General features: G+C 37.9%; 1 protein-coding gene across 1 annotated transcript in view; it reads left to right on the top strand.

Moving 5' to 3' along the window:
* AUH (AU RNA binding methylglutaconyl-CoA hydratase) overlaps nt 1-24,868 on the top strand; it is a 112,537-nt gene that overhangs the window by 24,853 nt on the left and 62,816 nt on the right. The window contains exon 5 of the mRNA XM_042866121.1: nt 14,926-15,012. Within this exon, the coding sequence (XP_042722055.1) occupies nt 14,926-15,012 (87 nt within the window). The remainder of the gene's footprint in view (nt 1-14,925; nt 15,013-24,868) is intronic.

The following is a 24,868-nucleotide window of genomic DNA, read 5'->3' as shown; positions in this document are numbered from 1 at the left end:
AGTTCCCGGGACCGATTCAAACCTGAAAAGCTTGGAACGGCTAGGAAAGCACCTCCAGCACCCACTGCAAGGCAGCAAGAGAGCGCCTCCCCCACCTGGAAGGGCCAGATCCCGTGACTGCTGTAATGTACAGGGATAGGTAGCTGGGATTGGGGCAGTGACACTTTAATGCCCCGTACACTACATGATGTTTTGATGTGGAATACTGAAACCATAAAAAACAAAAACAAAAACAAAAACATAGAATCATGACATTCCACCCCTTATTCTACATCATTACATCATGCTAAAAATATACATATATACAAACAAACAAAAATGATTACAATGCATTACACACACACGGCTATATACATATACGTAGAGTTAGTAACTGCACTCCCCCGGCATCAAGTTTCCTTGTGGTACACATTGGACATCCCCATTCTTCTGCATTACCCACCAAGTGGATCCTGGTCCCTGGGCAAAAACTGTACCACGGAGAGGTTTGCCCTTTCCAGAAGCTGGAAGAACCCAAACTGCCTTTCCTAACATGTTCTTTACATGTACAACGCGGACTTTATCTCCCTCTACGGTATGTAGGGAACTGGATTGGTTAGGACCATCACGATTGATAGATCCTCTGGTATTGACTAACCAGGTGGCTTCTGCCAAATGCTTCTCCCAGTGCTTAAATGTTCCGCCACCCAGTGCTTTTAGCATCGTTTTTAACAATCCATTGTATCGTTCAATTTTACCAGAGGCTGGAGCATGATAGGGAATATGGTAAATCCACTCGATGCCATGATCTTTGGCCCAAGTATTTACAAGAGAATTTTTGAAATGAGTCCCATTATCTGACTCAATCCTTTCTGGGGTGCCATGTCGCCACAGGACTTGTTTCTCGAGACCCAGTATGGTGTTTCGGGCGGTAGCATGGGGTACTGCATATGTTTCAAGCCACCCGGTTGTTGCCTCCACCATAGTAAGCACATAATGCTTACCATTGCGAGATCGTGGCGAGGTGATAATAATCAACCTGCCATGCCTCCCCATATTTGTACTTTTGCCATCGCCCTTCCTCCCACAGAGGTTTCATCCTCTTGGCTTGTTTGATGATGGCACATGTTTCACAGTTATGAATAACCTGTGGAAAGACATTGCTGCCCAAAGACTATAGTTATAAAGGTGCGCCATGTAGATGCTCATGTGCCCAAGAGTCGGGCTACTGAAGAACAGCAAAATAACCATCAGGTAGATCGAGCTGCCAGAATTGAGGTGGCTCAAATAGACCTGGACTATTTTTGGGCGCCAAAAATCTGTCACGGAGTTGACCAGATCAATCTATGTCCGTGACAGGGGCGACAGGCCTCTGCCCTCCCCCCCCCACCCCAGTCCCACAAAATGGGAAGGAAGGAAGGGAGGAAAAGAACAGCGGCAACAATCTATGGAGGAAAACTTATTTTACTATAATATCGGAATACAAAATAACACAATATACAATTTAATTGAAATTGAGATTAATAAGTCAGACAAGATAAGAGAGAGAGAGAGTTCCCGGAACCGATTCAAACCTGGAAAGGTTGGAACGGCTAGGAAAGCACCTCCAGCACCCACTGCAAGGCAGCAAGAGAATGCCCCCCCCACCCGGAAGGGCCGGATCCTGTGACTGCTGTAATGTACAGGGATAGGTACCTGGGATTGGGGCAGTGACACTTTAATGCCCCGTACACTACATGATGTTTTGATGTGGAATACTGAAACCCAAAAACAAGAAACAAAAACAAAAACATAGAACCATGACACGTGACTAGCAGGCTCTTGTTCATCTCTGCAAAAGTACATAGCTGGTTTTTCTCTTGAAAAATAGTGTCAAAAGTAGTTGAGAATTTTCTCTGTCAGAGAGTGTTATTGTGCTCTTAGCATCTATTGTCATTTCCATGGAAATAAATAGGTGGCACTATTTTTGTTGGAACCCAAATCTTTTCAGGCCTCTTGTTAATGTAATACATTTTAGATTCCCAAGACAGTTTTACATATTTTGAAATAGGATTTTGTTTATGGTATAGAAAATGCAGAAGACTTTGTTAGACAGAATCCTGACTTTCAGTAGTTTTAAGTTGTTCATGGTTTGGTATGAATAACAGGTCACAAGAAATGTTGAGCCATTTTTTTTAAACTCCAGAATAATAGCAAACCCATTTTTATCATTATGATAAGAGCCTACCTAGTTTGGTTAATGTAACTCACTCTTTGTCACCTTCACATCCTGGTTAAGAGAAAGCAGTCGGGAGTTCATTATTATGTGTGAACTCTATGTCTGTCATAGACTCTCTCACATCTGCTCAAAACCTGCAAGCTTGCTTTCAATGGTTAGAATTTTTGCAAGACAATTTCAGGGCATACGGATTCGTTTTTTGTCGAAATGTGTACTCTGACATCCGTGTTCCATTTAAAATGGTTAAGGGCAGGTAAAGGTTACATTAACAGAAAGGTACCAATTAAAAATTAGTCTCACTAGTACTAAATTGATAAAAGTATCATTTTGGCTAGACTTCTGCCACCTTGGACATCAATGGTAAATGAATTTGTGCTTAGGTAAGGAACGAAGTTGTTTGTTTTTTTTTGATTGTATCACATACCTCTGAACATTTTACCGAACATTGGAGTTTATAAGGTCTAGATCTCTCCCAGGAATATTAAGTCAATTTAAGTTGAAATACTTAGTCTGTTTGAAATGCTTCTGTCACTTCTGTGTACATTTGACATCTTGACCTGCTTCTTCAGAGTTCTCTGGGGGGTGTGTTCTCACAATGCACAGTACATCCCAAGTAACCCTTTTTCTTTCTACTAAGTGCCAGTGGCAACTGATTTCCTTACTGGTGTGGGCAAATCTTGCCTTTATGTGAAGCTTGCTGTTTATATCCGTATCGGAAAAACTTTCTGGTAAAAATAATCTGATTTCATATGCTTAGTGGTAATGTGCTAAAAATAGAATGTGTATGCAGTGCTTGGCAAAAACAGTTGTTGCATCATACAGAATTACTTTCCATTTGGTTGTGAAAAGAATGATTGTGTAGCATAGGTTTTTAGACATATCTGTGTTTATGTCATTTTTGTTTTAAGACAATTTGTAACAGTTTCATATCTACTTTCTTACTTCCTCCTATAAATAGCATAGAGTAACACACAGTGAAACTGCTTTTGTGTCCTAATTGTTGTAAGCACGAAGAATGAAGAGAAACTTCTAGTAATCCTTTAAAGTTTTTATCTGTTCTTGTCTTCTTTTTGCTTTGTTGTAGGTTGCAATTTAAAAAAAAAGATATTATTTAGCAGCAGCATCTGAATTAGATGAGTAACTCTTAAAAGGTAGCAGAGAACAAAATAAGCAGCAAAACAAAACAGAGAACAGAATAAGTATATCATACAGTTGTTTATGCATTTATGGTTCTGGTATGTTTGATGATGTATGCAGTGATGTAGAAAAGGCTGGATATTTGGCTGTAATGAAGGATGTATCAGTCTTGTAGGTGAATTATTAAAGCCATCAATAGGCATCAGTTTTTTAAGTTTCAATATCTTTTCTGACATCAAAATGCTACAAATAATATGAAAGTGAAGAAATTATGAAGTTTTTCTTTAAATAATTTTCTTCTTGTATAATTTTTACTTTTTTCCTATTTAGAAGCTGGTCTTCTATGCACATTTTGATAAATAGAAATGTATGCAGATCAGGTGGTAAAAGATTCTGCAACTTTTGTTCCCTTACACATGCACACACAAATTAAAAATATAGTAAAAGAAATACACCTCTTTGTCAGATCCTGCCTATTTTAGGCAAAATGCAGTCCTCAAATAGGTATTTAAAGAAGGGCCAGATATGTAGTTGTTTGCAGTGTCCCTTAATTTTTGTTGTTTTTTTTTTTCCAATTATAAATCAGTAGTTTGCATAAATCGTGAAGCATTAGAGCTGTGTTGAATATAAGAAATATAGTGTCTAAAATAGTCTCTTGTTGATATTCTGACCTTTCTTCATGGAGTTTCTGTCACCAGATGGAAATTGGTGAGCATGTGGACAAACATTATGTACTTTTTAGTGATTGAGCTCTGGACTCAAATACCACCAATCCATATAATTTGTTAAGCTATTCCAGATGGCAGATGGTATTCCAGTGTTTGATCTCCATCCTCTTTCTTTCTGCATAGTAAGTTGCTGACAAGTTTATTGGATGATCTTTTAAAAACAGATCAAATATATTTAAAGCTTTCTAAAATAACAAGTCTTTAGAAAACTGAATTGAGTTTGCGGTGTTGATTGTGTAATTAAATTCACTGGATGGGAAATATTGTTTTTTGCAAACGTTTTCATTTATTTCTCTGTCTTTCCAAAGCTTTTGGGGACAATGGGGATAAGGGGAAGTACTGATTGTGAATAGCTTGACTTGGTGCTTTTGAGAAATAGATTTGCAGCTACTGTCTACCTATTGCGTGAACAAAGCATAATTAAGGATGTTCCTGCATATGGCTCAAATGCTTACTACTCCTTACGTCCTCACTATCCTGCGTGGAATGGAAGCCTTTGGCCTTGAGTGCTGGCCCAATGTTAATATGAGCCAAATATGTTGCTGAAATTCTAGTAATGTCTTAATGTTGTTTTTTTTTTGTTTGTTTTTAATGTGTGTATGTAGAGAGGCAAATGTTGAGGGAAGGAATGGTATTCAAGACCTAGTCTTTTTGAACAGAACTAACATGGCCAGAGTTGAGCTTCTCCATCCCTGAAGGGTTTTTCTTCTTGAGCTTTCCCACAACTGCCCTTGTTTTTTTCACCTGCTGTAATTTGAAAATATTAAAGTCAAACTGTAGCTGCCTCATATAACATTGTTATTTCTAATCTTTTATCAAGTTTGTGTATGGTCTGCTGTATTTGGATTATTTTGTAACTGAGAGGCTGCAAATCATGTTATTGTTACAAGTATTCTTTTAAAGATATGTTTATTTTCATGTACTGTGTGTGTCATTTACGTGCTTTAAGTGTTTCACAGAAGGTATCACGTGCTATAGCTGCACAGAATTCAGTATCTTTGAGTCTTAACCTGCTGGAACTTTGCAGTTGACATCCTCTATGACTAGTACTAATAATTTAAAAAAGTAAAAAAAAACAAAAACAAAAACAAAAAAAAACTAACACGTAGCTGAAGTGATACTGGTTGATACAGTTCAGATCAAGAGATGGAATGGAAGGGGGTATATTGGTAATATCAAAAAGGAAAAGCTTTCACTCATCTACATTTAGATAATAAAATAGTTCAAATTGTGGTTTTCCTGTGGAAGAACTCCTTGTTCTTTTAATAGGATTTATGCCCTGAATACAGAGTTCAGGATTTCTTTAGTAGGGATTCTGTCTTTCTTTTTTTACCACTTAACACACTTCCTCTTTTTGAACTTAAAGATCATGAATCTGTGTGTGCTGTTAATGGACTATTTTTTGTAGTTAATACTAATCAAAATAGATAGCTAGCAGTATCTCCTTCTTTTAACATCAGAAAAAAGATATGTGTAGTGGTCATGTATATGGTGTATGTAGAAGATTTGACTCCATCATCTGTAATAATGGAAAGATCACTTGTTTTTGTCTAATAACATGATTTACTAGAAATCAAAGTAGAACAAAGTTGCTCAACGTTTGTGTTCATATCTACTTCGTATTATTAATGAAGAATATTCAGTATGAATTTCAAAATTCATTTTAAGTTAGGAAATTTGAAGAATCTTGACAGTGTCAAATGTCAGGAATGCCTGCTTATTACTTTGAAAGTAGTGTGTCACCGGACATTATATGGGTGAGGTATTGGTGGACTCACAGAAGCAGTACGTGAGATGTGATACAGGTGACATACTGTATTATATTAAAGCTTTTTTTTCAGTACTCATGTTAAAATACACATCCTTTTTGTATTGGGTAAATTACTGTTAGATTTTTGCTTAAAACTCAGGAACTTTTGTGCAGAGCTCTAAGAATTTTCAATATGGAAGCTATAGAAAAAATGAACAAAAATTACAGTTAATTGATTCTGCTGTTTTTTGGGAGGTGAATAGTGGGATACAATAATTCAGCTTTTATGGTTGCATTATTTATGCCATATTATTGCATGTGAGACTTCAGTTCTATTTTATTACCGGAAAACAAATGCACTTCTTGTTCTAAGCATAATATAGAAGTTCTCTTAGCGATCTTAATGTTAAAATCAAAACTATTTTGAGGAAGTTAGGTTTTCAGACTAACAGAATGACTAGGTTAAAGAAGTACTTCTGTAATACTTAATGTGGAAAAAGCTCAGAAATACAACTGATGTAGAAAGTTCCTATCCCTCTCCCTGTCCCCCTCTCTCTTCCTTTTATTCTACTCATTCTCTTGAATAATAATTTGCAACATTCCTTGCTTTTCCTTAAATGCTAGTGTTTATCATCACCAGGATGCGAGACATAAGCTTTTTCTCTTGGAATATTCAAATAACTGAGTGGCTGTGTGAGGGATTCTTGGATTCATTGAGGATTGTTTTGGGTTTTGTCATGAGTTCATCATTCTGGACATCTGTTTGTATAGTTTCTAACAAACTATGAGGCAGACATCATTGCCACCTGTTACTGTCTCACTCTCCTGGATCTTCTCAACTGATTGTATCTGTCTGCGAGTCTGGAATGCTGCAGCCACCATATGTCTTTTCCTGGGCCTAGTAGAGGCCAAACTGAAGGCCTTACTAAAGGAAAGGCATTAGCATGCAGAATCTAACTTAATATTGTCTCAACGTAGAGAGAGGCACAGTGGAGAATCAAAGTTGATATCAACTTACTGTTTGGAAACTGGAACGATCATATTATTTTACATTTCCACTTGCACTGGTCTCTTTCAGTGTTACAGAAGAATCTGAAGAGAACACTGCTATGATGGTTACACAATATTCTGGCTCCCAAAGAGAATACTAGTGGCCTAGAGAATCACCGAGACAATTGTTGGATAATGGAAAGTGTCATAAAGAAAACTGCTTTTGTGTTTGGTAGAAATTGTTATTTCTTCTCAAGAGATGAGAAGACACTTGTAATTGACTCCTGTTTTTCCTCTCTCCGGGTGAAGATGAATTCAGGAGAGGAACGTGAAGGATAAGCTACTCTTTTATGATACAAATGTCAGCAGGAGGAATATTGTTGAGTGGTTCTAAATTAGAGCTGATAAGACAAGATGGAGAAAGAACTACCTGACTTTAATCCATGTCTGGTTTGAATTTCTATAGACATTGAAAGGGGATGTAGAACTTAGATCTATAAAGATAGAGGAATTTGTATTCAGTGCTCTTAGGTTTGAAGAGGAGATCAGTTGAATTAGCATCTTGACCCTGTAAAGAAGCTTGAGCTTCAAAAGCTTAAAAAGCACGTGTATGGTACATTGTAAAGAATCCCACTTACACAGACTTGTTTAGCAGCTAGTGCTGTAAATATGTTGATTTCAGTGTTGTACAGTCAACAAATGTACAGTTGGAAGAGTAGCGCAGCTAGGGTAGTACTTTACACATGTATAGTTGTAAAGATTATTGTGGTAAAAAAGAGATGATCAAGGAAGAAATGCTTACCCATATCCAAGGATCTAGGCTTGCAATAGAAAACTCCAAAAAGGAGGAATCTCCAGATGGAGATCCTTCCCTTGTGGTAGTCAACCCTTAAATGGGGTCTTGGAGGGCTGGAGCCTGGCTCCACCCCTTCTGGTCACACAGGTGAAGGCAATTCACCTGTGCTCTCTCGGCTAACCCAGTCCTTTGCTCAGGTTTTCACTCAGTGGTTCTGGCCATGACTCAGCAGTTGCCATACAGGTGTAAATTGTTGCAAAACATGAGATAATTACAGCAGTGGAGCTATAAGACTGCCATCTTGGAGGAGAGTGTGTTCAGGACTGGTATCCTGCTGATGGCTCAGTTATACAGGAATTGCAAAAACTTTGATCTTCATTTTGATAACTTACGAGTTTTTCTGCTCTACAGAAAGGTGGAGAGTCGTGTTTGCGGCAGCATGTAGTAGCAGATCATGAAAGAACGCAAATATTGCTTTTGACTTAAAAAATCATTATATCCAGGCTTAGAAAACCTCAGAAATGTAAGTCTCAGTCAAAAATAAATCTTATCTTTATTTTAAATTATTTGCTTCTGTAGGAGACGTGTAGTATAATTCATATGGAAGCATTTTTTTTCTATGCACTACAGTGACTGCAGCCAGCGTCCTTCTCATATCATTTAGAAATTAAGAATATGCCTTGCTTTTTAATCAAAGTTGCATTTAAATGCGTTTTTCACTTTTCTCAAGTGTAGTGTGCAGAAACTGGCCTTTGTACTGGCATGCAAGATGAGTCTGATTGGCAGTTGATAATAAAACAGTTAATAGAGAAAATAGTTAAAAACTTACTTAGTGGAAAATCACAAAAATGCTGTAATTACAGCCCTAATGTGTTAGTGTTAAAAAAAGCAGTAGGTACTGAATGAAAAACCAATCAGATAGGTCTAATGTCAAAATGTGTGCTTTTCAAAAATGTGGTAATTCAGAGCCTTTGTTGAAGTCTCTCTTAGTATGTTGTCCATTAGTTAACTTTTGATGCTAGGTCCAGCATAAATGTACATATTTTAACTTCATTCCTTATACATGGTGTATTAAAGTTCTTAATGATTGTTAGCACATGTACACTTTTAATCATTTCAAATCGTTCAGGATTTGAATAGTTTATTTTCTAAGAATTCTGTGCCTTGGCATTTTGATCTGTAGTTTTGAATGCATGTCCTTAACCTTTATAGTTTCTCTGATTGCTTCATATGAAAAACTTCTAAAGACTTGCTGTTTGTGATATGTTACTGACCTCTCTACTTGTGTTTTTTTTTTTTTTTAAAGTGCTGAAGTGCTATTTTATATATATATCTATATATATTTTTTAATTACAACTAAAGAAAACTTAAACATCAGGAAACAAATCATACTTATTAGCCTACTGGCTTACATGAAAGTGGTAATCATCGTTGTTTAAGTTAAAAAACAAGCGTCAAGAAAAGTCTTAGTATTAGAGAGTTTTGAGAGTTTGGATGAAACTTTATGGAGAGTGAGACTAAATGTCATAGGATTCTGTTCCTCATTGAAAACCTGTAGCATTGGCAAAGTTCATCTCAGTCTTAGATTTATGCTCAAGGAATAAGAAACCAAACATAAAAAGGCTTATCAGAAATCACGCTTTGCTAACATGTTATCCTCTAAGACGTTTATATTTGAGGAAGTGGTCTTTTGATTTAAAATTTCTCTGTTACTTGCATTTGTTTGATTTGAAGATTAAAATGTAAAATATCAGAAAAGATGGTGAATAAGATGAACTGCTTTGAGTAAGATCTTTCTTTTCACTAGTATTGAAAAAAGCTTATTTGCAGAAGCAAATAACTAACAGTTCTTTGTTCAGTACATATTTCAGTCTTTTTTTTTTCATATTCTTATTTTTTTTTTTCGTATTCTCAACTTTCAGATCTCTCATACTTTATAACTAAAAAAAAAAGGTTCTTTTACTGAAGTTTTGTTTCTTAATGTTCTGAGGTGGTACCTGAATTATAAGTGTTCATGAAAGTCTCAGTGTGTGAAGTCTTCAAAATATTTAGGAATATATTTGCTCATCTGTAGAATATTATTAGTTCACTTTGTGTGTTCCGTAGCTTTCTCAACATTTAGATTGAGTTGTTCTTTTTTATTCTTTAGAGACAAAAAACTATCTTCCTGTCTTCTGATGCCTTAAGTGTCCACTATATTTTTAAGGAGTTGTTTGTTCACTTTACCCTTGAAAGAGAAAACAGACTCTCAAAGAGCAATAAAGAAATATTGCTTAGGTTATGTGGAAATATATTTAGTGTGCTCAGCTGGAACTGAAACTAGCAAAAAGTGTCAAGGATTACAAGAGAAACTGTAGGTGTGGTCCTGACAGCTTAGTGGTAAATGACTGTAGAGACTGAAGTATTCCAGGTTCTCTTTGCTTTGGTCAGCATAGGAATGGTCCGCTCCCAAGTCTCTGCCAAGAGGCAACAACAAAGTAAAGAGCAGATCCCCAGTACTGCGGGAGAACTAAAGTAAGATCAGTTTGTACAAGCTGGATACACAGATGTGAAGGATCTGATGAGATGCATCTGCAAGTACTTGAAGAGGTGATCCTCTAACATCTATTGGTTACTCTCTAGGTTGTTGCACTATCAAAGCAACTGGCAAAGAACAGCTGTTACACCAGTCTGCTATTTCTTTCAGCTAGACTTGGATTGATTTCTTGCATTGCTTTCTCTTGGAGATGTATACATCTGCCTTTACAGGTGCCCTTGTTAGTGTTTTTTTTTTTAGTAGTTATAAGTTGAACAATAACTTCGTTAGAAGTTGGCCTTTTGCCTCAGAATTTTAATTCAGTATCATATTTTCCTACGTGGAGAGAGTAGAATATTAATTCACAGACTGCATAATTATTCTGTGTGGGAATAAGCTGTGGATTACACTGCAATTTTTAACATTGTAATTGGAGAAGTAGTAGATCTTTTGTTATCCTACTTGAAAGCATAGTTATAGCTCATAATTTCCTTATTAAACTGTTGCTGGGGTTGTTAAATGTATTGCACATGGTGCCTCTGTGCTGTGCAGTTTCCTGTATTCCTACTTCTGTGGTTCTTGCGCACAAGATACTGAGAAATTGGATAGAATCTGCACAAGATCATCTTCTCGTGCTCTTGGAAGTCACTTCCTTAATTAAGTTTTGGAGTGCAAACAGGATTGGCCTGCTTTCTTTTTACCAGATCAAAGCTCAAAAATAAGCTCAAAGTAACTACACTAGAATAAGAATTTAATATTTTACTGTACCTTAAATACCTGTGCATGAGTCACATCCTTTCCTCTTCTGTGGTTTCATTGTGAAGTGGAAGTCAAAAACGCTGCAGAAAACCTCACTAGAGTGACACTGTGGAACAGCCACGAAATGAATAGCCAATTTAAAACAAACAAACAAAAAAAGCAGGATGTTAATTGCATCAGAGTTTTTACACTCAGTATAAGTAAGGTTTTTCTATTAACCAAAACAAACAGTTCCATGCTTCCCCTGTTTCTGTGGGAAAATAGAGTGATGTTAAAGTGAAATAAAGATTCTTCAAGATTGACAGATCTCTTTAGATATGTTGGTAATATTTAAAATGGCACGTCTTCCTTAGAGTAGTTTCAAGGGTTGATCTGTGTATACTATGTTGTTTATATATTTCCGGTCAAGCTGATCTTCAAAGGAATGATGTTCAGACTGCAGTTTTGAAGCTAATGAGAAATCTGCATGAAAGTTGTCTCTCATTGGTTTGTTTCATAAATTTAGATGTGATGTTTCTTTGAATTGTTAATTCAAGTAGAGTTTCTTTGCTGCTCTGCTCCTTGTATAGCTTTAGGAGGAAGCTGTAGGTTGTACTGTTCATAAGATGTCTCTTTTGGCCTGTATGAACAACTGCTAGTAATCTGAACATGACACTGCGTAGTCTTGAAAAGGGAGTTTGTGAAGTATTGTAAAGTACTGACAAGTTAGAAATGGTGAGCGTAAACTCTAGAATGACAGGTACTTTCAGCTGGTTTTAGCTGTATTTCTGAATGGATAGGGTTGAATTTGTGAGACTAATTATCAAGATAACAGAAAGTAGAATACAGATAAAACAATGATTCATGCGTTAGTACAAACTGGGTGCATGTGGGGATGCAATTAAAGTGTATGCCCTGCAGCAGGTAGTTGGATTTAGTTTACTTGTAATTCAGGATTTTCCTTTCTGGCCCCTTTGGGTAAAAGGCAATACAGAAGCCTGCTTTAGTACAGTGCAGACACACAGTACAATTCCTAAAGTCTTTTGGGAGTTGTAATGCAATGGGAAGAGCAACAGTAACAGCAGAGTAGCAAGATCCCAGACTGCATTGTGTGAGTTTTTACTCAAATACAACAGTAGTGGGTATAGAAATAAAGGAAAGAAGTTGCTTCCCTTCAAGAGTACTCAAGTATGCAGGGATCTCCAGAGAGATACCCTTGCCTCCATTGCTAACCCTTAAAGGAAGTTTGGAAAGGGGTGGAGCCAGGATTCACCCTTTCCATTCACTCAGGTGCACTGCATACACCTGAGCTCTACTGGATTTGTCCTGCCTTCCTACCAGGTGTTCAGTCACTGTTTCAAGCCAAGACTTAGCATTTCCTCTATGGTGGTGAATGTGGGGAAGTAGATAGGTCAACATAGCCACATATTTTAGCTGTGATCCATGGGGAAGTTGCAGAGATTTAGTCTTACTATTATTATTTTTATTTGAAAATTTTAACTACCTTGTTGCTGTCAGGACTTGTGCAAATATTATTTGCAGATACTCTGAAGCACTACTTGGGATTACAGGGGAGATCTTCAAAACAGCTGAGAACAGAAGTCTTTGGTTGAACTGCATGCTTCTTCACGGCTATCAAAGCAAGATGAAAACATGAAATCATAAAATCATAGATCATAGAGTGGCCTGGGTTGAAAAGGGTCACAATGATCATCTAGTTTTAACTCCCCTGCTATATCCAGGGTCACCAACCACCAGACTAGGCTGCCCAGAGCCACATCCAGCCTGGCCTTGAATGCCTCCAGGGATGGGGCATCCACAGCCTCCTCGGGCAACCTGTTCCAGTGTGCCACCACTGTCTAATATCCTTCCTCCTAATATCTTAACCTAGATCTCACCTGTATCAGTTTAAGACCATTCTCCCTTGTCCTATCACTGTCCATCCTTGTAAACAGCCTTTCCCCCTCCTGTTCATATGCTCCCTTCACAGTGAGGTCTCCCCGGCACCTTCTCTTCTCCAAGCTAAACAATCCTAGTTCCCTCAACCTTTCCTCAGAGGAGAGGTGCTCCAGCCTTCTGATCATCTTATTGGCGCACCTCTGGACCCATTCCAAGAGCTCTGCATCTCTCTTGTGTTGGGGGCCCCATGCCTGGATGCAGTGCTGCAGATGGGGCCTCACAAGAGCTGAGTAGAGGAGGACAATCACCTCTCTCTCCCTGCTGGCCGCCTCTTTTTTAATGCAGCCCAGAACACAGTTGGCCTTCTGGGCTGCAAGTGCACACTGCTGGCTCATGTCCAGCTCCTCATCTATCAAAGCTCCATGGGGCTGCTCTCAAGGAGATCTTCCCCTAGTTTGTGTGAATACCTGGGATTGCCCTAACCCAAGGGCAGCACATTGTAATTGATGTTATTGAACCTCTTTAGGTTTTCATGGGCCTACTTTTCCAGCCTGTCCTGGTCCTACTTGGATGGCTTCCCTTCCTTCCAGTGTATTGACTGCACCGCTCAGCATGGTGTTATCCACGAACTTGCTGAGGTCACCCGATGCACTCAGCTATGTAATTGGTGAAGATGTTGAAGAGCACTGGTCCCAAGAATAACCCTGTGGGACCGCTTGTGACCGGCCTTCACCCTGGTACAGAATCATTGATCACAACCCTTTGGCTGCGTCCAGCCAGCCAATTCCTAATCCATCAAACAGTCCATTCTTCAAATACATACCTCCTCAATTTAGAGAGAAGGATGTGGTGAGGGACCATGTAGATTTTTTGGTCCACAGCCTTTCCTTTGAAAATTACTTTTCAATGGCATGCCATGTGAGCAGGATTTCAGTGTATCGGCATCTTATTATATAGGTAGTAGTATGCTTTTAGACAAAGTCCTAAAAGCAAATCCCAAACATTAACTATTGAAATAGAAATGTTTTAGTTATTCAATTCCTATATCAGTAACTTTTATAGTAGGTATTGTCACTGAGTTTTGTAAAGATCCTTTCAGTAGCAGAACTCTATATAATAATGCATTTGTGAAGGTAGTTTGCAGCTTTGTATTACTTGAATGTCAGTTCAGATTTATGAATGCCAATTTTGTTTGCCTTTGAGGTTCCTGTCAAGATTTTTGTATGCACTTTGAATTACTAAGGTAGCAATTGTAAAGAGTTCTAGCATTTCGCTGCAGCGCGCACTTGACTGCAATTTCAGGTGTACACTGCTTAACTGCCCTCTCTCTTCAATTGCAGTACATCAGTTCCATGGAGTGTTTTAAAAGATATCTGATGTTATGAATGCTACATTATGTTATTTATTGGGAAACATGCAAAAGTGTGCCTCATTGACATACATAGAATAACAAAGGTGAAATGAGACACTTTAGTGTCATATAGATATTCTTTTAATTTTTTATTTTATAAAAATTAAGTCCAGAATTGAGTCCAGAAAGATACAAAAGAGGAACATAGGACTGCTTAGTTTTAAGTCAGAGTTAAATTTTTGACTCAGCTGAAGTCTGATGCGTTTTCCTGGTATTTTCATTCTTAGGGTAGAGAAACATAAAACTGTTTTTTTTGTTTTTTTGTTTTTTTGTTTTTTTAATTGATTGTTTGGTTGAGAAATTGTACTTGGCTCAGTGTAGAAGTTTTTAGTTAGATAAATATTGTCTGTTACTGCAGAAATATGCATCCTAAGTACTTCTTCATATTCCAGTAAAAGAATAGCAACAAGGACACAATAAGAAAATGGCGTAACTATTATACTTTGTGACACAGATGAGAAAATAGAAGTACATGTCAGATGAAGTGTTAACCTAGCTTTATTGTTTATTAATATGAGAAGAAGTAACACCACTGCAAAGAGCAAAATTAATGAAAATCTGCTGTGTAATTTGACTTTTTCCTATGATGAAATCCTGTGTTTTCCTTGCAATCTGTGGAAAATGAATGAATGAAATGACCAATTTGAATCCTTAATGTCTCAAAGTAGGCTTTTTTTTTAATACACGGCTATATTTCACTTCTAAAAACAAATGTACAGTACTGCATACAGTTTGCTAACATGTATGTGAAATGTCACTTACAGGCGCTGACCTTAAAGAAAGAGCGAAAATGCATTCAAGCGAAGTCGGTTCTTTTGTCTCAAAAGCAAGAGCAACTATTAATGAGATGGGTATGTAAACTATCCTTTAAACAATGTTTTTAAAACATAATCTGTAAAAGATTAAATCAACATGCTTGGTTAATGCTTGATAGGTAGAAAGATATCCACAAATGTTTATATTGATAAATATGACTCATGATGCATTACTTCTTCAGAATTTGCCTCAAAGAGTTGGACTTGATCTTTTAGAATGCTAGAAAAAAAGCTATGTCTCAACTGCAACAGAGGTTACTTGCCCTGCTGTTTTTATAAAGGATGGGTTGTTCTGTGACACTCGAGTGCTTTGGAATTTATCATTGCATTTTTCTGTTTGGTTTAGTTAATACAGTCTTTCATTACTGTATCCCAGTGCAGAACCTAGCATTTACCTTGGTTGAGTTTCATGCCATTGCTGCTTGCCCAGTGTTGCAGTTTGTCTAGATTCCTCTGCAAGGCCTTGTGTCCAACAGTATCTCCCAGTTTAGCATTAGTTAACTTGCTGAAGGTGCATTCTACTCCAGCATTTGGATCACTGATAAAAATATTGAATAGAACTGGCCCTAGAATGGCTCTGATGAGCACCACTAGTGTCTGACCAGCCAGATGTAGTGCCATTTGCAGCCTGTTGACCTCTGCAGTTCAGCCAGTTCATCACAAACTGTAGAATGAATCTGTTTATCTCATGCTTCGATTATGTGTCCAAAAGGATGCTTTGGGAGACATTATCAGAACTGTTACTATAATCCAGAAAGATGACATCTGACACCTTGTTTTTATCCACCAACCAGGTGATCTTAACATAGGAGATCAGATGAGTAAGGCAGGGCTATGCTCTTTAAATGCCTTTCAGTATCCCCCAGGATAATCTTTTCAATAACTTTCTCAGGGACTGAGTTTAGATGACAGATGTGTAGTTTTCTGGGCATACCCTAGTGTACTTTATGTAGCTGGGTATAGCACTAGCTAGCTTCTAGTCAGCAGGGCCCTCGTCGGGCTCTCAAAAACTTTGGTAAACTATTGAAAGGAGTCTAGACAGTCACAGCATCAAGTGACTCCCTCAGTACTCTGGGGTGAATCCCATCAGACCCTGTTAATTTGTGGACATTTAGCTGATAGAACTGTTACCTTAGAATTTCAGTGACCGCAGATGAAAAGTTACTGCTCTCCTCGTTATGGTCCACCACCTCAGATGACTAGACTACTGCATATCAATCAATAACATTATATACTGAAGCAAAAAAGGCAATAAATACCGTAATGTTTTCCTCCTTATTTTTTAGGTGACTGCTTTCATGAAGTATCAATCAAATGTATTCTTTGGAACTCCTCTTTCTGTTAATATGCATTTGTTCTGGCATAGAAAGAACTGTCAGTAGTTTGGAATTTTATTTCAAATTGATTTGTACCAATTTTTGATGGTAGCAATTATTCTGTAAACTACGCTAAATTCTCCATCAGATCATTGCATTTCTACAGCTTTACTGATCAGATACAATATAATTGGTTTTGAAAAGGGCTTTGCAAATTCTTTATCAGAAAGAGAAATAAAGTATACAAAGTTTGAAACATTTTTCATATATTTGATTTGTATAAGCAGCATGTTTCATCCCTTAAAGTTTTGAGATTTTCTAATGTAAGAAGAGTATAAAACATTTTTCCTTTTTAAAACTGAATCCTAACTAATGGCCATAGAATTGGAAACAGAGCGGGGAAGGAAAAACAAAAACACACACAGAAAAACAAGAAAAAACAACACACTGCAAAAAGAAAACAGTGAGAAATATGTTGTTTCTCAGGAGGGTCTGTATGCACTTAATAATATTAGGTCAGATCTTGACTTGGCTGAATGTTAATGGGTGAAAACCGGTTTCTTTTCGCAGGTAACTGACAGACTATTGAAGAATAAGTGTTTAATTAGGCACTTCATGGAGATATTTGTATGCTTGATTATTTAATTGCCTTTGAAATGAAGTAGAACCTCAAGGCTTGGTTAAAAAAAGAGAAGTAAAATATCTAGAAATGAATAAATAATTTCCTTCAGTGAGCACTGTTTCATGCTGCAACTTGTCCTTTTATTGGACTGCAAAGCAAGAAGCAACATGTTGTTTCACTTAGCCGCTGTGTAAGATTTTTAGGAGGATTTTGTAGCTGTAAGTTATTTCTAATCCTTTATTGGACTGAAGTTACTGGAAATACTTCATGAGCTGTGGTTAAATGGGGGCAATCAATTGTTTTTGTTTTTGTTTTTGTTTTTTTTTTTAAGAGAGAAAAATCCAGACCTGAAGAAGTATTCACATTAGGCATTTTGGCATTTTTCACTAAATAACTAGAAAGAGTTTGATGCTTTATGTTACTTCTAATTTGATAAGACAGTAAGACGATCTTCAGCTTAATTAAAGTTCCTTTGAAAGTGTTTTAAATACTGAGCATGTAAGCAAATTGTTGGTGTTGCCTGAAAGTTTTACAGTGGGCCACTATGGTAACAGTGAATATATTGAAGTTTAGGAAAGTTAGGAGTGTTTTCTCTCATGCTCTCTATAGTTTGTTTGTCAAGAAAGAGGCATGAAAATGTGAGTAAATAGCTTTAGTACTTTAGAATGTAGGTCATTGAAATATCTGGATAGAAAAGTTTGTAGTAACATCTAATAGACAAAACTGCAGATTGGAAAAGAGAATTTGAACGTGTCCTTTGCTAGATGCTGAAAAAGCATCTTTTTGTAAAAGTTGCATGAAAGATTCTTGGGCTTTCCCCCATTCCTTCTCTCCTCTCCCTCACACCCCCTTTTTCCATTCCTGCATTAAAACACTAAATGAACAGTCAGTAGTTTTTTTTACTGTTTTTTTGGCTAGATGGTATCTGTCCATCTTCCCATTTATTTTTACACAAACTAATGGCAATTTGTTGTTCAGGATTGAAGAAGGAAAATGAGATATCACTTCCCATGTTTCATTTCAGGTCATGTTTGAATATGAATATACATATATATGATACGTATGTAGGTTTTTCAGCCTTTTCACGTATTCCTTCTGTATATGTATTTGAGATATTGTTTTTTGAACACATTATGCAAAAATTATGAGGGCTGCTCTGAAAATATTGCCTCCTATTTTATTATGCTGGCCCACAACATCTGGGGTGGATATTAGTGTTGTGGCAGTAGAGGTTGAACCTTCCCACTGATATCTCATTACATTTTGTTGCCATGTAACACATGGCAGTCTGACAAATGACGTCTGACTATTAAGTGCATGTGGATCAAAGGTGTGTCATTGAATTCCTCCATGCAGAAAAAAAGGCACCCAGTGACGTTCATCAATGTTTGCTGAAGATTTATGGAGACCAAACAGTGTTTATGAGCACAGCGGTGGGTGAGTGTTGAGTTTCAGCAGTGGTAACTGCAGTGTAAGAGACACGCAGAATTCCAGTGGCCATGCTCAGCTGTCACAGTACAAAAGGAAGAGCATCTCAGTTAGCTCTTTTCATGAATCAGCAGATCAAAACCAGGCAACAGAAACATAATATTGGCTTCAGTATGTTGGAAACAATGGTGGCAACGTTGAAATATCAGTTTGCTCCAGGTAGATCCAATGAAGGCTCATCTGGGAATAGAAGGACACCACATTCAAGTTTCTCGGGACCTGTTGAAACAGGATGAGGCTGAAGGTGACAGTTTCCTGGATCACATCATTACTGGTGATGAGCTATGGTGTGTCACCACTACAAGCTAAAGTCAAACCAGTAGTTCATGGAGTGACAGCATAAATTGCCTGCTGTAGAAAAAAGTTCAAGATGCAGCTCTTAGCAGTTAAAGTGGTAGCTCTTAGCAGTTAAAGTGGTATGTACTATTTGTTCTGACAGACAAAAAGGGGATGATCCTTCTAGATTTCCTGGAATCTAGAGAAACGATCAACTCTGACTGATAAGTTGTGATGCTGACTAAACTGAAGACTTGAACTTCCACTGTCAGGTCAGAGGAAGACAGCCTTTCACACCTGGCCTCATACCAGTTTGAAGACTGCACACAGCTAATGGTGGTGACCTTTGAAAAATAGTATATTGTAGCAGAGAATTTGCTCTGTTAAATAGTGAGTGGTGTCTGCTGTAGTTTCTGTGGAAATTAAAAGGAGGCATAACTTTCAAAGCAACTTACATATTTATTGAATTGATCTTTTGCTTTTCTGAGAGGTTTTTGTTGGAAAATTTAAACTTCCACTGAAAGTGATAGAAAATATTTTAAAAGTGAGTTTTATAAATGGCAGATTAAATTGGTGCATACGGTGTGATGCTATCTGTTGCCCTTATGAATAGAAGTGAACAATTTTTTAGCAAGAGTTTTCACTTCTTCTTTTCTTTTTCTGAAGAACTTGTCTGTCTTTACAGAACCTAATTTTAGTAGAGTTAGTGGGCTGTTTTATTTGCATTGAATTACTCACAATGAATTAGTACACTGAAAAAAAAATTGTGCTAGTTTTCCTGCCCAGTAACAACCAAAATGTTGTGATGTGTTTGCAGGGAAAACAATTTTGTAGTGATTATTTGCAACTGCAGAATGCGGTATAGCTAGGGGACAATATTTTAAGTTTTCCATCTTGTTCTTTATTCTATCCTAGTATTACACTGTTATCCCATTTAAAATGTGTTGTTCTTTTTGCTTTTCAGAAATAGATCATGTTTTGATAATTGTGTTTGTTTTCAGATGTCTGACCTAGTAAGGAAATGTGTCTTTCTAATAGTATTTTCAGTAAGAAGAATCTTAATTTATCTCTACAGACAAAATACAGGAAAAGTTAATTACATCTTGAACAGCTGGATAAACTTAGCTTTCTTGAATTGACATGCCTTGGCTTTCTTCAGTTCCTGTCAATTTCGTTATGTTTAAAATCCTTACACTAGTGATTTTGTTAAAGTCTGTACCATCATTTTGGAATACAACTACAAATACAACAATTTTCAGGAAATTAAAAGCATACTTTGCTTGTCTGTATGGGATTTATTTATGACTTCTTGCTAAATTTGGGTAAAGCATTAAGACTGCAGTAAATATCACTTAGTATTAAAATGAGCACTTAAAAAAAAGCTGAAAATATTGTACTGAGCTGTTAATTGCAGTTTTTAGACCTTTAAGTTGGAAGGAAAAAAAGTCAAAATAGGATATATTTTTAGCAGTGGTTGCATCTGCTAAAATTATACCAGAGTTGTGTGGGTTGTTACGTGTTGGTTTTTTTCCTTTTTCCTTCTTTGCTTTCCTCCTCCTTCCCTCCTCCTTTCCTTTTCCTTTCATCCTGCTTTCTTCTTTTTTAAATACTGGGAGTAAGACTATTTGTCCACTACCATATTCAATCTTGAGGCTTCTTCATCACTGATCAAAGACTGGCTTTACTCAAAAAAAAAAAAAAAAAAAGGGGTAGGAGAGAAAAATATTAATAGGCCTCTTGGAACCATGTACAAGAAATCCGGCCTGATTAAATAAAATAAAATCTTACTTCCACAATCCTCATTTTCTTTACATTTTGGTGAGAAAAATGCTCTTGCTATGGATCTGATCTGTAAATATGTCATTTGCTATCACTGTCAATTACATCCATCTTGTTCTTTAAGCTGGCTGTGGGGTCTGGTCTATGTTAGTGTTCTTATATATTATCTGTTTAGATTTCAGTTGCAAAAAAGCCAGAGACCACCTGTGGAGCTGAATGTAATAACCACTGTTCACCAAAATAATACAGTCTGTTTAACAGAAAAAAAAAGAAAAAAGAATTTTCATAAATAATTTGGACTCAGCAAATATTTGTGATTATTCAGAATGAAATTTGCTTCTAACCCTTAGTGAGTGAGAAACACCATTAGTTACCAAAGCCCATCAGCACTTGAAGTGGGTTACATGCATTGACTATTGCAGTGCCCAAGGGGCTAGCAAATGGCAGCAGAGCAGGACGGCCCCTGTCTGGGGTCCGGACCTGTGTTCGTGCTCTTGTATTGCTTCTGGACTGAAGGAAGGGTTGAGTTGGATCACATCTCTTTAGTTGTTGGAGTGTCCAAAGGAGGGCCACAAAATTATCAGGGGGCTGGAGCACCTTCCCTACAAAGACAGGCTGAGAGATCTGGGCTTGTTCAGTGTGATGAAAAGAAGTCTGCGTGGTGACCTCATTGCAGCCTTTCAGTACCTAAAGGGGAGGGGACTCAACTCTTTTGAAAGGGTAGAAACAGCAGGACAAGGGGAAATGGTTTTAAGTTGAGGGAGGGAAGATTGGATGTCAGGGGAAAGTTCTTTACAGAGAGAGTGGTGAGGTGCTGGAACAGGCTGCCCAGAGAGGTTGTGGATGCCGTCCATCCCTGGAGCTGTTCAAGGCCAGAATGGATGGGGCTCTGGGCAGCCTGGTCTGGTATTAAATGAGGAAGTTGGTGGCCCTGTGTGTGGCAGGATATTGGATCTTTATGATCATTGAGGTCCTTTCCAACTTGAGCCATTCTGTGATTCTGTGAACATAGGCGTAATTACCTAAGTCCCCCAAATGAGATTAAAATCTGGAAATCAATTTTCTTGGTACTTCTAAAAATCCCCGTTAAGTTGTGGTCTTGCTTGATTTTTATGTCCATCTGGAGGGGAAACACCTTTCAGATGGAGTTAAATCTGAAATAAGCAGACCTTGCTTTCTTTCACTTGCTTTTGTTTTATAAACAGTGTTTCCTGTTGAGTAGTTTTTATTTTATTGAGAGCAGTATTTACAGTCTTTTTTTTTTTTTTTTTCCTCTTTACAAATTCTCTGTCGGTCTTGGTTTACCTAAGAAGAATTATCTTGCTCACCCTCGACAGAATAATCTACTCTCCAAATTTTTTTATTTTTTTATTTTTTTATTTTTTTTGACAATTCATGATTATATATTCCTGGATATTCTTAGGTAGTGCCAATTTACATAGAATCATAGAATCATAGAATCACCAAGGTTGGAAAAGACCTAAAAGATCATCCAGTCCAACTGTTCACCTATTACCAATAGTTCCCACTAAACCATGTCCCTCAACACAGCATCCAGTCTTTCCTTGAACATGTTATAGGTGTTTTGGAAACAAGTTGTCTAAATATGATCTTACAGGTCCTGAGAGTGGAATCAGGATTGTTTAAGTTTCATTTGATTCCTGGTCTGCTAGCACCTTACGTTTTGTGTGGTAAAATCTTAACAATGGCATTGGTAATGTCAAGATTGGGATTGCTCAGCCTGGAGAAGAGGAGGCTCGGAATGGTCTTATCGTGTATACCTGAAGAGAGGGTGTAAAGAGGATGGAGCCAAGCTTCTCTCACTGGTGCCCAGCACCAGGGCAGGAGACAGTGGGTGCAATTTAGAGCACAGAAGCTTCCCTGTGAACATCAGGAAGCGCTTCTGTGCTGTGCAGATGATCAAGCATTGGCACAGGTTGCCCAGAGTGGTTTGTGGGATATCCTCCTTGGCAGTCTTCAGAAGCTGCGTTGATACAGTTCTGGGTAACCTGCTTTGGATGTCCTTGCTTTGAGCAGGGACTGGACCAGATTACCACCAGAGGTCTCTTCCAGCCCTTAAGTGTTCTGTGTTACACTGCCTTATTTCAGAAGTCTCAGAAACTCAAATAGTACGAAGGTTTGGCTAATAATAAACGTCCCAGTACAGTAATAGAAACTCCAAGGAAAGATGTTGACTACACTGCTTACTTTCCAGCATGTGAAGGTATTTTGTTCTCTGGTAAGATATGTCAAAAACATACAAGTCAAATCCAATAAAAGGCTGTTCCCTTATAAATTGAATTTTATCCTCAAAATATAGAATAGTTATTCTTTGCTCTGATAAATACTTCTTCCGTGATAATTATTTTTACGTGCAGGTTTCCTGTTCTCAGGTTGCTGTTTAAAGGATAATGACCATCGCCTGTATTGGGCATTTATTTATTTCGTAAAGTACATTTCAAGAATATGCTTGAGTTACTAAAATATGGTTGATAGAGGTATGTTAGAAAACCTTGGACGGTGTAATTAGCGTTCCATAAATTTTTATCAAGGCTTTTCAAAAAGAGAGAGACGATATCTCTATTTTCATTTGAAAAAATGAAATAAAATACACTTTACAGATTCATATGGAACTACATATTATAATGTTAGCAATAAAAAATGTACTTAATTGTCACATTAAATTCATTCTTTACTGATGTGTTGTGAAATTTCACCTCATAGACAAGCAGTTAGAAACAGAGGCATGTGTCTGACCAACAAATTCACCCTTCTTCCTGAACTATTGAGCCACAGATTGAACGAATATCCTGAATTGGAAGGAATTGACAAGAATCATAGATTTCAACTCATGCCTCCACAAAGGACTACCCAAAATTTCTGAGAGTGTTGACCAAAAACTCCATAGACTTCGCAGCTTGGGGCTACACCCAGAGCCCTGGGGGGTTTTCAGTGCTTGACAACCTTCTGGAGAACAACCTTTCCCTAATCCTCAGACTGACTCTCTGTTGATACAGCTCCATGCTGTTCCCTCAGGTCCTGTCTGTCTCACCAGAAAGCAGTGCTCAGTGCTGTCCTTCTGCTCCCTGTGAAGAGCTGTAGGCCACCATGAGGCCTCCTCTCAGCCTTCTCTGCTCTGGGCTGAAAAACACAGGGACCTCAGCTACTCTGCACACACCTTGTGCTCCAGACCCGTCCCCATCTTTGTAGCTCTCATTTAGAAGCTCTGTAATAGGAAGCTGTGTAATAGTTTTATTTCCATCCAATATTGTGACACCCAAATCCACGCCCAGTGCTGAAAGTGAGGTCACACAGTGCAGAGCAGAGTGGACAGCCCCTCCCCTTGTCTGGTGCAGTAGTGGTCCTGATTATCCCAAGATTTGGGTTGCTATGTCACGCTCTGACTCAGATTCAACTTGTCATAAATCAGGATCTCCAGATCCCTTTCTGCAAGGCTGCTCTTCGCTCATGTCCTCCAATCCCTACATACAAGCAGGGTTGCCCCATCCCAGGTGCAGAATTTAGCACTTGATTTGTTAAACATCATGCAATTGGTGATTGACCAGTTTTCTATCAAAATCTCTCTGTAAGACCTCTCCACTCTTGAGGGAGTATCATCTGCAAACTTAGTCATGCATAGGTTTTTATGAGAGTGGCATGTAGACTCCTCTTCATTGTTAGTGAAACAGTAAAAAATTTCTTCCTGATATCCAGTCTAGATGTACCCACTTCAAGTTTAAAACCATCTCTCCTTAATCCTTTTGCCACATACCCTTGTCGAAAGTCTTTCCCCTCCTTTCCTGTAAGCCTCCTTCAGGTACTGGAAGACTGCTATAAGGTTTTCTGAGAACTTTCTCTTCCCCAGGCTGAAGAGCTGCAGCTCTCAGGGGGAGGTGCTTCAGGGAAGGTGCTTCAGCCCTTTGATCATCTTTGTGGTTGCCCTTCAGACCCAGTTCAGCAGCTCAGTATCCTTCTTGTCCTTCAGCCCAACACAGCTGGACACAATACTCCAGGTGGGGTCTCATAAGAGCAGAGTAGAGGGGAAGAATCACCTCTCTTGACCTGCTGCTCACATTTCTCTCGATGCAGTGATAAATTGAATGCATTGCTTTCAGAGTGACATAAGTATACCATTGGGCATCTTTATTCTTAAATGTGCATGTTTGTGATATTGTAACAAATTGTACAAGTACGATATGCCTTGTCATATATATCTGATCCTGTTTTAGTCCCTTTTTTTTCTTTAGTGCTACTTCAGGTAACCAGTGCTTATGTAACACTGACTAAATCTTCTGTGTTTACTGGAGGTAAATATAGACAGGAAACATTGAATGCTATAGTATAGAGGTCCAGTGAGAAGAACTTTCAGATTCTTTCTTAGGGAGGAGCAAATATATGCTATAACTTGAAA

The sequence above is a fragment of the Lagopus leucura genome, unplaced genomic scaffold (genome assembly GCF_019238085.1).
Source record: "Lagopus leucura isolate 7727_CA_CO unplaced genomic scaffold, USGS_WTPT01 Super-Scaffold_810, whole genome shotgun sequence".
In the NCBI taxonomy this organism is placed as follows: domain Eukaryota; kingdom Metazoa; phylum Chordata; class Aves; order Galliformes; family Phasianidae; genus Lagopus; species Lagopus leucura.
This window is presented reverse-complemented; position numbering and strand designations above follow the sequence as displayed.